Source organism: Harpia harpyja, chromosome 19 (genome assembly GCF_026419915.1).
Source record: "Harpia harpyja isolate bHarHar1 chromosome 19, bHarHar1 primary haplotype, whole genome shotgun sequence".
In the NCBI taxonomy this organism is placed as follows: domain Eukaryota; kingdom Metazoa; phylum Chordata; class Aves; order Accipitriformes; family Accipitridae; genus Harpia; species Harpia harpyja.
Window position 1 is genome coordinate 1,287,484 of NC_068958.1, and position 12,961 is coordinate 1,300,444.

Genomic DNA, 12,961 nt, shown 5'->3' on the forward strand with positions numbered 1-12,961 from the left:
AGCATATACCACTCTACAGTAACACTGGATGCTAATTTGAGTCTTGTTATTTCCTTGGTTCAGATACTTTTCAGACACAGACACCCTGTGTTTTATAAGATCAGGCTCAATGCTTTGACTCCTTTCTGTTGCTAAAAGCAACTGAGTGTTGGATGACTGGAAAAAAAAAAAGTAGATTAGTTATCTCCCTCCCCCATACACACACACCAAGATTTGTCTTTGGTATATAACAAAAATAAACCTCCCACCAGAGACCTTGGAAATCTTGAACCTTTTTTCCCTCCAGGAGGATTTATTACTTTCCAATGAGCGGCTGTTCATGTGCTTCTCCTTCTTGTTCCTATTCATAGGATCAGATCCTGACTAGCATGCACAACCTCAAAAGAAAAGAAAGACTGAATACAAACTGTTTAAAAAAATATCCTGTTAAAAGCGTAAGCTAACTAGGGGTTGACACTGTATCCTATCATATGAGTAGCTGCCTTCAAGAACCTTACCTTATAGGCGACACTGTTTGAAGAGTCCACAATGATAAACAGGGGCTTTCTTGTGAAAGGGTAGAGATCTCCAGGGTGAAGACTGAAAAGAGAAAGGGACACTTCACAGACCACTAGAATCGCCGCAAAGCTGTGACAGTGCACAAGCTTCTCAGACACACAGCTGCCCATGTCCAGATAAAAAGCAAGCAGATTCCCCATGCCCCAGTCCTCAGATTCATCCTCAGAGAGTAACTGCAAAACTAATTTCGTATTCTCTATAATATGGGCTCTTGAACTTAATTCTTTCCCAACAAGAGATGTTTATCTTCTTGAGATGCCATCCACCACTAATTTGAAGTTTTCCAGTAATAAAGAATTTACGTTAAGTCACAGTAATACTTTTTGAGTGTTTAAATCATCATTTAGAGTTGCATATTCATTTCTAATTGTTCAACTTCAAGCCAATCTACATTAGGATGTCCTGCACTGAAGAGTTTGAATTCAAGAGACTTTGATGCGTTTTTCTCTATTAAAGACAAATTCTTCTGAATTTGCAGTTGTCACACTCATGAAACTTACCAATGCATCTCTTTGTAAGACTGGTTTCGCTTGTGGATAGCATCCCCATTTATAATGTCCCGGTTACTATTTGTCAGAACGCCACCAAAATCATATGGACCTACACATGGCAAAAAGAAAGCTAAAATTAGCAGAGGCAACTCACCTCTGTTATGGATTTAATGATTATATGAAAGGGAGGAAGCAACCACAAATCCCAGAAAACTAAGTGAATCTGAACTACTGCAGTTGTAAGGAGGGGATGGAGAAATTTGGAGATTTTACTAACTACATATTCAATTTTATGCATTTTTAGTAGTTTCAGCATCTATGAAATAGAAGGAAGCAATGCAACTTCATAACTTCTAATCTATTTATTCGCTACTTATCCATAAACATAATACAAAAGATCCAAATACTGGCTCTTGTTACACTACACAGCAAAAAGATTAAAACCCGTTATACATTTCATACAGGAAAATTAATACCTTGTAAAATTACTATATGAGCTAGTATATTCTAGATTCAGAATTTGATCAAAAAATAAGGCTAAATCAATCAAAACCCCTGTAGCCTCTCAGAATAGATATAATACTATCATCCGCAGTTATAACACTGCAAAGGGGAGAAGCGAGAGCTCAGAGAATGGATATGCTTTCAGTACTCCTAGAAAAGACAAAACCAGATTTCAAATCTGCAGCAAAGGTTTATTTTTTTAAGATTTCAAATACAGAATTCACGATTTTTACATGCACACAGCCTGGACACATGTTCCAAAGGTAAGCTAAAGAAATATTTTGCTAAGTTTGCACAACTGAGCTACCCGCCTAACTGTCTGATGAAGAGCAAAGATGAAAGTAATGACTATAAAAAATATCATATCCTACATCAGAAAAAATGTGCTAGAGATACCAGGAAATATTCTGCCATTGATATGGGTATGAAATGTCAGTAACATTAGTGAAATAAAGTATTAGGATTTCCTCATTCTGTTATACATTTGCAGAGTTGGTTGACCCATATTTGGCCACCAAATGCAATTTTTTCACATTTGGATACATAATACACCTTTCCATTTTAAGGGAAGCTTTGGGAATACAAAATTAGGAACAGAACATACATTAATTTAGCACTGTTACAAATGTCTCGTGTGATCTGGCAAACACAAATGGCTTACAGGCAATAAACAGTGCAACTTGCAACTGCTCTCCCTTTTAATAAGGTAGAATTTTTTGGTCTGTGCAGACTACCCTACCTTATTAAAATAATGCAGTTGTAATGGGATTCATTTAATGAAAACTGAAGTCTGACTATGCAGCTCTTCAGACAACAGAGCCTGGATGCCTCTACAGTAAGGTATTAAGCTGAAACAATACATGCAGTGAAGTGGACATATCACAGGCTTTAAAGAACGTGGTTTAGTTAGAACCTATCACCAAGTTGCAGCAAAAAGTAAAATGTTAAAAGCATTTAAAAAAAATCACTGCCACAATCCAAAGCTGACAGGGATTCTTTTCCTTTAACATTTTGAGAGCTCTATAAATCATGCACTGGGATGGACAAGGCATGCATCTTATAAAGGAATGCAAGTCTCAAACAGATGAGGCATGTACAATATTTAGGATGTTAAAAACTTCCCCCCCCCCCTTAAATTATATAAACAGATCTTTTGACTGTGTTCACTTCAGCCAACCAGTTTTCAGCTTTTAGATTGCAGCTGCATCCAAATATTCTGCTAGGTTGCAAAGAACAGGAGGATGAGGTGAGGGGAATTGTCAAAAATCATGAGAAGGGCTTGAATTGTCAGGTTAACAAGCGTGCAAATAGAACAGTCCCTGCAGATGCTTCAGCCCTTTTACCACCCATCTCCTGACTGTATGTTCTCATAGTACTGGAGATTGGAAAGAATCACAAAGTGCCATTTAGCCATTTTATTAACTTTGCAGTGATGCATCAACTGAGCCATGTGGTCTTCAAAATTGGTGAAGCTTTTAATACTTCAGATGCATCAAAAACTGGATATGTCCTTTGAAAAGGTCTCAGGTTAATGCACACTAATTAAAACACAGGGAATTAACTATTGTTTGTGGAAAAAAAAGGCTATCTTACTAAATAGATGGGAGAATAAAATTGACTTGTCTTTTAAAAGGAGCTTTGTGACATCTTTCTTGGTCACTTGTCCCGGAACATAAAGAGAATTCAAGCCCTGTTCATGACAGGGAGCATTCCTTTATTGTACCTTCACTATCCGAACGACCTGATGGAAACACGCCCGTGGCAGACAAGTAAATCAGCAGTACACTGTTTGCAGGCAGCTCCTGAAATTCAAGTAAAGAGAAGAGTGGCAAGGGAAGAAATGTATAAGTTTGTTTTAATATTCAATCATCACCTTCATAAATACATTGTCATTTAAGATTGTGCTACTCCTGCTTCTGGCTTCCCTTCACTCTATTCTTCATATGTGTATATACCCTTCCCCACCACATACAACCCTTCAAATAGGTGAGCACACAGACAAAAATATAAACTGATGATATGTTCATAATTTTTTTTTCCACACAGAACTCTAGGCTGATATTAGGGGTTCAAGCAGCACTAAAAAAGCATCTGCTTCCACATAAGACTCTCTTACTACCTGGCTAGATCTGAGGCTCTCCAAGATACGGAAACCAAAAACTGCCAAGATCCATGCAGACCCTAACTCCCAAACAATTGAGGATCCTAAAGGAAGTTCTTTGTTTCCAAATACCCCAGGGTCTGCAACATCTGCCTCTTCCCCTGACCCTTCTCAGCTGGACAACAAGCACAACACATCCAGGTTTCTGTATAGACGTGTAAAAGAAATCTCTTTTCCACCTTTCTAATGGGCTGTCTGCAAGAGGAAACAGATGCTTTTAATTTCTGCAAAAGGCTGAGCATGCAAGCACCCAAAATTCTAAGTAGTAAGGATGCACTTCCTTCACCTCACCAGCTGTTTCTTTACGGTTGTTTCTTGAAACAAACTGTAATTTGTTTCTTTATAGGATTCATATTATGGTTTTACTACTAAATCTTAAGTTGCTGACTTTTACAGTCATAATTAAGCATAATGAGGCCAGCAACTTTATTAAATTAAAATAAGCACAGGAACTGTATTAAAAAAAGTCTACAAAGGTATAGATTACTTACATGGAAGACAGCAGTGGGTAACAAAATAAGACAGGCACATAAAAATATAGCATGTGCAGGAGAGAGATACAATTTAAATGGAGTACAGAACTGGAGACCTGCCAGGTACACAGTGCTTAAGAGCAACAGTTTCTTGACATACTTCCCTGATTTTGGATTGTGTTTGGCACGACACAAAGTAGAAGAATACTGTCAAGATTTTTCTGTTCTCCAGTTCTCTTACCTCAAGAAATACTTCCTATATAATATATATATATAGGAAATAAATAAACTTTATATAGGAAACTCTTGTTATATATGTATGTCTGTATATATAAATATAAATGTCTGTATATATGTGTGTGTACCTACACAGGCACAGATAAAATTACTGGATAAGATTAAATCATATGCAACTATTACATCACATTAATTAAGGCTTTCCACAGTACTGCCATGCACCATGCTCGATACTGGACAGCTAGTATTAAGATCGCTTGCACAGGATTTGTTCAAGATTTGCTTTGAAGATGGCTGTATTTTAGCAATGATATAATAACTGCTGTCTAACAGCAAGCTGGGTTTCTGTCTTAAAATGAGTTTTTTTCTTTCCCTTAACAGTAGTCAACAGATTTGCCTTTATTATACAAATTACACATATCTATAATATTTCCATCCTCTCTGAAGATCGTATTGAACTTTTTAAGAAGACCAAAAAGGCTTCATTATCTTGAAGTATTAAAGATTATCTCAACCACATTTTATTCAGTGTCACATACATTCTGGATATTTTTCTATTACAAATAAATTCACCAATTTCACAAACCTTAAATGATGCTGCTAAAAATGTATATAGCTGGCTAAAAGTTGGTTTATAAAGTAGATATTTATGGGGGTTTTCCCGCCTGGCTGGTTTCTCTGTCGACTCCTGTTAAAAAAAACAAACAAACAAACAAAACACAACACAAGAAATTCAACAACCGTGTATTACCAAAGCAGCTTCATAACCCTCTAAATTTCTATTTATTAGAATGTTCACCTTCAACATACTTCCCACACAAACGGTCTGCCCATGCTGCATTTCCTACTACACAGTAAAGCAAGATGCACAGTATTTGAACCAGAACTTTATATTATCCCTCATTTAAATTTGTTATCTAAATCTTTCTTACTCTCTAAAGCATCACGCAAGAAAAGAGTGAAAAAATTCACTCCTCAACTAAATAAATGAAAATCTACATATTTCCTTTTGCCTCCAGATAAAATATATTTTACGCTTTCTCTGAAGGGGATATTTAACTTTCAGATGACTTAGCAAGCTGATGAACTTATCTGGCTGCATGACTGCTAGAGTGAAAAGAAAGGAAGGGGAGGATGTATATGGACAAGGACAGGCATGGCACCCCTTCAGAAATACCTCGACTAGACCAATGTAAACCATTCATGAAATGATGCCCAAATACTCATTTCTGCTATTTTTTCCACATTGAAAGTTTGCTAAGGAGAAAAAAAAAAGGGGGGGGGGGGGGGAACGATGACAGAAACAACACATTACTTGGATCAAACTCCACAGGTTTGAGCTACTCTTCCAGTAAGAGTTACACCAGCTTTACCAATTTGCTTTGCACAGTGACAATACTGAAAGAGTACACCATTTAAAACAAAACAAACAAACAAAACCCAGTTAAGATCTGTTGCCAGGTTTGTCACTGAAATGGAACTTACCTGCATTCCAGGTTTGTTCATTTGTGATGCTAAATTCATTGGTTCCCTTTCAAGTGCTTGTAGCATTCGGAACATATCAATTGTTAATTCACTGAACTTGACCTGCAAAAGAGTCAACCAGTTTATTCTGCTAGATACAACTTAAACAGTATTTTTTGGAATTATCCAGGGAAGAGATTCAACTGCATACCAGACAGACCATTTTCTGTCTCTCAAGGATCTGTCAGTGTCATCTTTGAATCTCTAAAGACCTGTGAATGACTTTTAGAAGAGCTTGCAGAGGACAGAGTCTATTTATTACTGGTCTACCAGGCCAGTTCACTGTAGTGCGGACCCTGACTTCAGAAATTACAGACTTTTCTGGGATGTTTACAAATCAAGTGCTGAAACTTAAGTACTATGAATTCAAACAAAATCTGAAAGATACACAAACTGTAGTTTAGATACAACTCCCTTGCTTACCTGAAAAAAGAGCTCAGAGAGAAGTCATGAAGTCTGTACAACTTCACTATCATCATCATCTAAAAAACAAGATCTTGAATGTCTTTTGAAAACCCCTTCCTGTTGCAACAAGCTGGAGTATGTCATATGAAAGCCTAAGTCAAGCTTTTTCTAGACATACCCCAGAGGCCTCTCATGCTTGAATGTTTTTAAGAACAATCCAGTATATGAAAATCAATTGTATCTACTTAATTGACATGATGAATATAAGCAATAAGAGGTCTAATATCTAATATTTCATTTTTAGCTCTTATTTCCGAGAACCTCCTCTTCTTGCTGCCACTGCAAACATCACAATCAAAATATTTTAATGTTTGCCTCTACTGGAATCTTTGTTACATGATCAGAAGGGATGTCACAGGGGGAAGGACTCTGAACTCCAAAGATACAAACCCAAGTCCCTGGAATTTCTTTTACCTGGTTGTTGCAGTTCCCAATAATCAGCGCATCTGCAAGAGCAAGCTGTCCCACTATCATTCCCTGCTCTAGCAATGGAGCTCCTGTTTCAGAAAGCCGGTTAGAGGTGATTACAATGGTGTTGTCATCATTTAAAACCATGACAGGGTCTGCCTAAAAAAAGCAACCAGAATAAATCAGGAATTCAGGAAAACATACAGATTTGCAGTCAGAGAGAAGTCCAAAGGTCTTGTCACTTACAGTGAACATCTCATAACTGAGGCAGATTTTTTAAATTAATTTGCCATACATATATTTCTATGCAGGCTACAGAGTAATGTCTTACCACCTGGAAAGGCAACAGCTCTTAGGGACTGCAAGCAAATACATGGTACAAGCGCATGAAGGTAGAGCAAATAGAAAAACATACTTCCTCAAATGACACAAACTCCGCTTCAGTTGTTCTATACCTGAGGAACCAAATGTCATCAACAACCTTACAAATTCATGAAGAATAAACTAAACATTCCTACAACACAGAAGAACCCTGTACTCTTTTAGTTCACCTCCCCTTCCTAGAAATAAAGAGCAAAGAAGGTGAATGATAATGCTGCCATCCATTCTGGCAATATTTAAATAAATACTCATGTTACATAGTGACATTTTGTACAAAAGGAGGAAAGTAGAACACTGTCTCATTTGACAGAATAAAAAAAGTTTCTTTTCCCTTTAACAAACTTTGTAAGTTGGTCACATTACAACTATGCTAAGAGCCTATCAGTTAACTGCCATGCTTACACCATATTTTCCATTATATACTGCTTATGGATTGCCAGTGTAATAGACCAGTACTCCAACAAAGTACACTTTGAAACACACCTAAGCATCAGCAAATTGGATTGGCTTCCACAACAACATAACTAGAGTAGGCGGTCTCTCCAAAATCTTGACTGTGAAAACTGCTGTGCTTTCAATTCCACCATTTTCTGAACACCAAGAGCAAAAACAGTAAGGTGACCAAGGGTATTTCAGCTTCATGCTTCTGTCTTCAATACGTTACATGACCAGGTCTGACTCTTCAGACACTTTAACGGCTGTCACTGTTACACTACTGTGAACACATTTCAATGATTAAATTGGACAGGAATACTGTCCCTGCACATGGCACACCTGCTTACCACATAGAGGTGGTAATACAAGAACACTTCGGTGAACAGGTCAGAAAATTTTACTTTTAAGCTAATAACTAAAAGGGAATGGTATTCTCACCTCAATAAATGCTGCCACTTCCTGAAGAACCAGGTTCCACTCCACCTGATCTTCAGTATTAAAACGATGAGTATAGTCTTCAATTTCATCTGACAGCTCCTGATGTAAAAAGTTCAAAGACAGACATAGTTCTTAAACTGAGAGCTTAACAAGCAGTCAGTAACTTTACAATTTGGTTAGCTGTGCTGGCCTTTAAGAATAATAAAAAAAAAAAAAATTACTTGAGAACATATGCAGCACACTTATGACTAACATGCCAGCCAAAACGCGCTCTTTCAGGAGACAGAATGCCAATGTTACACTGAGTTTTGGCAATGCAAAGTGTCTTTTAAGTAGGTCCAAATGCAAAGAATATCTGGAGTTAAGTATAACTATCCCACTCACATACAACTATGTCACTGGTTATTACCATAAGCTACGGATACCAAGGACTCAAATTTCAGCTTAGAAGTAACTTTAAATACACTGAGAAAGTGAATGGTATGGCTTTTTTAGCTGCTACTAAGCTAAGCTAGCAGTTCAAGTAAGCTTAGACACAAAGACAGTAATGCAACCTACACAAAACTGTCAATACCAGAAGCTGCTTGCAGCAAGGTTGTTAGAGGGGTTTGCGAAGCATATGCTGTCAGGGGAAGCATGCTGTTCCTTTGTTGTGGTTCAAGTGTACCTCCCTATCTAGGCTGCAGCTATTGGGAATATTTTTACTTGGTGTTCAAACAATGCTATCAAATCAGTTGAGCTTAAAGTGTCATTATTAAATGTCTGATTCACAGAAGATATTCACTATGTTGGATGTCAGATATACTAGAAAAGCAATGATCAACATTGGCCTGTACTCTATTTGTTGTACCTAAAGACTTGCGTTTATAGGCATTCAGTGCTTTACTCCCATGGCAGAGGCATATGCAGATCCAGCCTCTCCAGTTTCACAGCAATATCTACATTATTTAGCAAGGTTTAATTTTGATGGGTCTCTGAAAGGTGGAAAATGTATTCAGGATGTGTTCTAGACACAGGACAGAGCAATAGCAGTTTGGAAGAGAAGAGAAATAAACTCAACATTAAGCTAGGAGACACTGGCTTTCCGAGCAACCGTGTGTCATGAAGGCTTGTTGGGGGAGATTCCACCAATGTCTTAAATCCACCACAGGAATGAAGATGTACTCAGAGTTATCAGATGATCCCCACATTTTCAGATGAATAACATGCATCTTACAGTTTATTCCTAATTAACTATACAAATTTGTAAAGTTTTTCTCTAGCCAAATATTCACATCATACTGAGTCTTTCCATAGCTGTAGCCATGTTATTCCTTCCTTCTGTGGCATACAACAGCACAATCAATTAAATGGGGGGGGGGGGGGAGAAAAGCTATGCTGCAGCAACAGCTAACATCACAGATCTAATGAGTGATATTTCAACTGAAATAGACTATCTCATGGCTTCCTTAATTAGGAGAAAAGCCCTCAATAACCAGCAACCTCCCACCCCTTACCACCTTTATCCTCATTTTAACATACCTTTACAAGGTCCTTTACAACATCCATTTTGTTGAGCAAGAGACAAACCACTATAAACCTTGCATAGTAACGCAGCTTCTTAACCACTAATTCGGGCCTAAACACAACAACAAAAACACCACAGCCAAATCTGAGATTAAAATAGAACATAGGTAAGCAACAGGGGTAAGGGAGAAGAGGAATTTAAGACCAGAGCGAGGCTGAACACTCTGCAGATTAAGAGTTCTAACTGAATTCATGTGGAAGTCAATAGCTACCTGGCTGCTTAGAGATTTATTTAAAATGGAGTAGAGAGACATATACATCAAGAAAGCCACAGCCTCTCCCTTCCCCACAGTCTCCTTACATGAGAACAGGCATGGGAGTCAGATATAATTGCTGGCTCTTCAAACCTTTTGACAGTTCATGGGCACTATCTGACCCTACCGCATCATATGATAATCACAGCTGGCTCAGAGTTCACCCACCTGGGACAACTTAAAGATCTGCAAGTCAGCATAGCCCATAATTACTCATCCATTTCTAAAATCTTCTGACAGCACCTAGAAACATACTTGGTCAATCCTACCTTGTCTGAAACAGCTCAAACACTCAGACTGAAATTGAGAGATTTTTAAGAGAGAAGATAATAGGATCAACAGATACCAGAACAGAGCTGTGAAACTTTCATCTTTTTGTGGCACACAGGTGCATTTGGACATCAGCAAGACTAGAGACATATAATTAGTTTAAGTCCAGAGATCCTTGAATGCTTGGCAGGAAACTCCCTAACTACCCTTCTGCATTTATCTTGACGATGATGTCAGATCATTTCTTCTTTAACTTTACTTTGATGAGGGAGCCCAGGTTTACTGGCTAGAATGTAAGATCAGGATCCAGAACTGAGTTGTCTACCTATTCTTATTTATATCTGTCTATGTTCTTGGCAGGCAGCACATCTTCTGCACTACCACAACACAGCCCTGCAAAGTGTACCTTTCTCAGCATAGTGTCTTAAAGGAAGACGTTATGCCTCCTGAAGCTCTTGGACCTTGTCCCAGTCAGTTACAGTGGGCTGTTGTACTGCAGTACTAATTGATGTTCCCCTGAAAAGCCTGATTAGAATCAAACAGGTTCCTCCGCTTCAGCCCAACTGACCTATCTTCGAGCCACAGCATACTAGGTCCCAGCACTGATACTGCTCAGGACTCAAAATGACAGAACTTTGGGGCTATTAGCTTTCTCACCAGGACCAGATAATAGAATATTCCTCCAGTCCTACAGCAAAGCTCTTATTTATACTGAGGTTTTTAATCATGGCAGGAGGATTAAAAGAAACTTCCTTCAACAACACTTATTTTATCCCAGTTAAGCTCCTACAGTTTATAGTTATTTGCAGCTTTCATACACCATTCTAGTCTTGAAAAAACGAGGGCATTAATTCAGACATACCTGTCTTCTTTGTTGACTTGGGAGTAGTATGACCTCTGCCTAATTGCTGAATAGAAGGAGAAAGCTTCATTGAGATAGCTGGTTTCTGAAGTGCGCAAGCTGCAGAGGAAGAATCAGATTAGCTCACTGCTTCAGATGGAAATCCATGCCAAACCCTCCCTTCCTGCCCCCTCAACCATCTTGTGCATCAATGGCAAAACTCCCTCCTCAAGTAACATCATATGAAAGCCAGACTCTCATTCTTTGTGCCTGCTGGGAAGACAGATTTCAGAGCTTGGATTCCATTTCAGATAACAATCAAATCTGCCCATCTTGTACCCATATGGACAGATGACAGGTTAATTGAAAAGTTTAAAGGAACATTAAGCTCCCAAACTTGTAAATCACACTTTTGTACAAGAGTCAAATGCAGCACGCATGGAAGACTTAGAGACACTTTTGAGGTAGGAGATAAGTCCTTAGGCAGTATCAACGTGACTAGCAATGTGGTATCGGGCTCACAGGTGCCTTTCTCTGCAGCACCCCCATGCAGTCCCAAAGGGCCTTCTCATTCAGAAAAAGGCATCATGACTCAACTGATACATTGATTTCTCCTGACTGAGTATCCAGATGTTTGGCATGGAGCTGCCACTAACATTGCATTCCCCTACTGAATCCTTTTCTGTGCTTACTTACTAATAATGGTAATAGAGCTGCCCAATCTTGGAAGCAATTTCCCCAATTTGCCACCGCTTCAACCCATACCGATTGTCCAATACTTGTCTATTTCGCAAGAGAGAAAAGAAAGATTAAAAGGCATTCCAGAATTTCTCAGAACATCACACCAGACAAAACAAAGAGCCATTGTAGGGCCAAATTCAGCTTTCATTACTGGTGTGGCATTCCCAATAGCAGTCCCTCACAGAGCCAGCTGCACTGCATACACACACCAGAACAAGGACCATTTATCTTGCATAATCTTGCCAGAGCTAGACATAAGTATGTTGCACAAAATACACACAACAAAAGGTCACAACTTCCCAGGAGAACACTCAGACTACGCAGCCACTGTAAGGTGTGAAAGATCAGAGCCCACGCTGCAGCAAGATGCTTCACACCATTCCAGATGGGTTCTGCACTGCAGAAGCCATCATCCCAGCTTCTTCTTGGTAATACATTAAAGCAACATGCATTCAAGTAGAGCAAAAGATTTTGTTAAAGTCACACTGAAAACTCTGCAACATTTTAATTCATTAGACTGTGAGCACTACAGGAAGTGACTATTCCCTCCCTCCATGCTTGAATAACACAGTGAAAGCTCAGTCTTAACTGGGGGCCCTAGGCATACCAGAGATTAAAGTTGCACTTAAATCCACAGAACATGTGTGCGTACAACATCCTCTTACCGATGTTGCTGTTGAAACTTCCAGAGTTTGGTGTAAACGTCAAATGTTCGCCCAAAATAAGATTGCCACTGCTTCTGCCCATACTGAGGTAAATCCCTGCAACAGACAAGTGACAAACACAGTTACAGAGTAAATTCCAGTCAGCCCAGCATGATAGCAGTGTATTTGTGTCAATGTCGGAATAGCTTTGCTCAGAATCGACTTGAAATGCTTTATAACTCTGCCTGCACGCAGAACTACAAGAACCAAGATTCCTGTAGTTTCTCAAAACCTGTTATTACTGGAATCTACAAGGAAATCCTGTTTAGCTTGTAGAAAGTACATATATCCAGATCTGACCATAGTATCCCTAAAAACATGCCACAAGCCAGACAGCATATTAATTTAACATACGTACAAGAAAAGACTGCATATGCATATATATGAGAAAGAAGCAGGTATTGGGGGGAGGAAGAAATTCTTCAGTGCTGTCTCCTAATTATTGCTTCCTACTTTCAGACAAATTCTCTAGTCACTTTTAAAATACAAAATGATTGAAGTTATCAGTGT

The 12,961-nt window shown here is 38.6% G+C and overlaps 1 protein-coding gene across 5 annotated transcripts in view; it reads right to left on the reverse strand.

The window, feature by feature from the left end:
- SCAI (suppressor of cancer cell invasion) overlaps positions 1-12,961 on the reverse strand; it is a 50,939-nt gene that overhangs the window by 13,802 nt on the left and 24,176 nt on the right. For all 5 annotated transcript variants that reach the window (XM_052815902.1, XM_052815904.1, XM_052815903.1 and 2 more), the window contains 11 exons: positions 12,413-12,508; positions 11,703-11,789; positions 11,028-11,126; positions 9,597-9,693; positions 8,076-8,174; positions 6,828-6,980; positions 5,910-6,011; positions 5,011-5,112; positions 3,277-3,355; positions 1,059-1,158; positions 498-579 (listed from right to left, as the gene is read on the reverse strand). In XM_052815902.1, the coding sequence (XP_052671862.1) occupies positions 498-579; positions 1,059-1,158; positions 3,277-3,355; positions 5,011-5,112; positions 5,910-6,011; positions 6,828-6,980; positions 8,076-8,174; positions 9,597-9,693; positions 11,028-11,126; positions 11,703-11,789; positions 12,413-12,508 (1,096 nt within the window). The remainder of the gene's footprint in view (positions 1-497; positions 580-1,058; positions 1,159-3,276; positions 3,356-5,010; positions 5,113-5,909; positions 6,012-6,827; positions 6,981-8,075; positions 8,175-9,596; positions 9,694-11,027; positions 11,127-11,702; positions 11,790-12,412; positions 12,509-12,961) is intronic.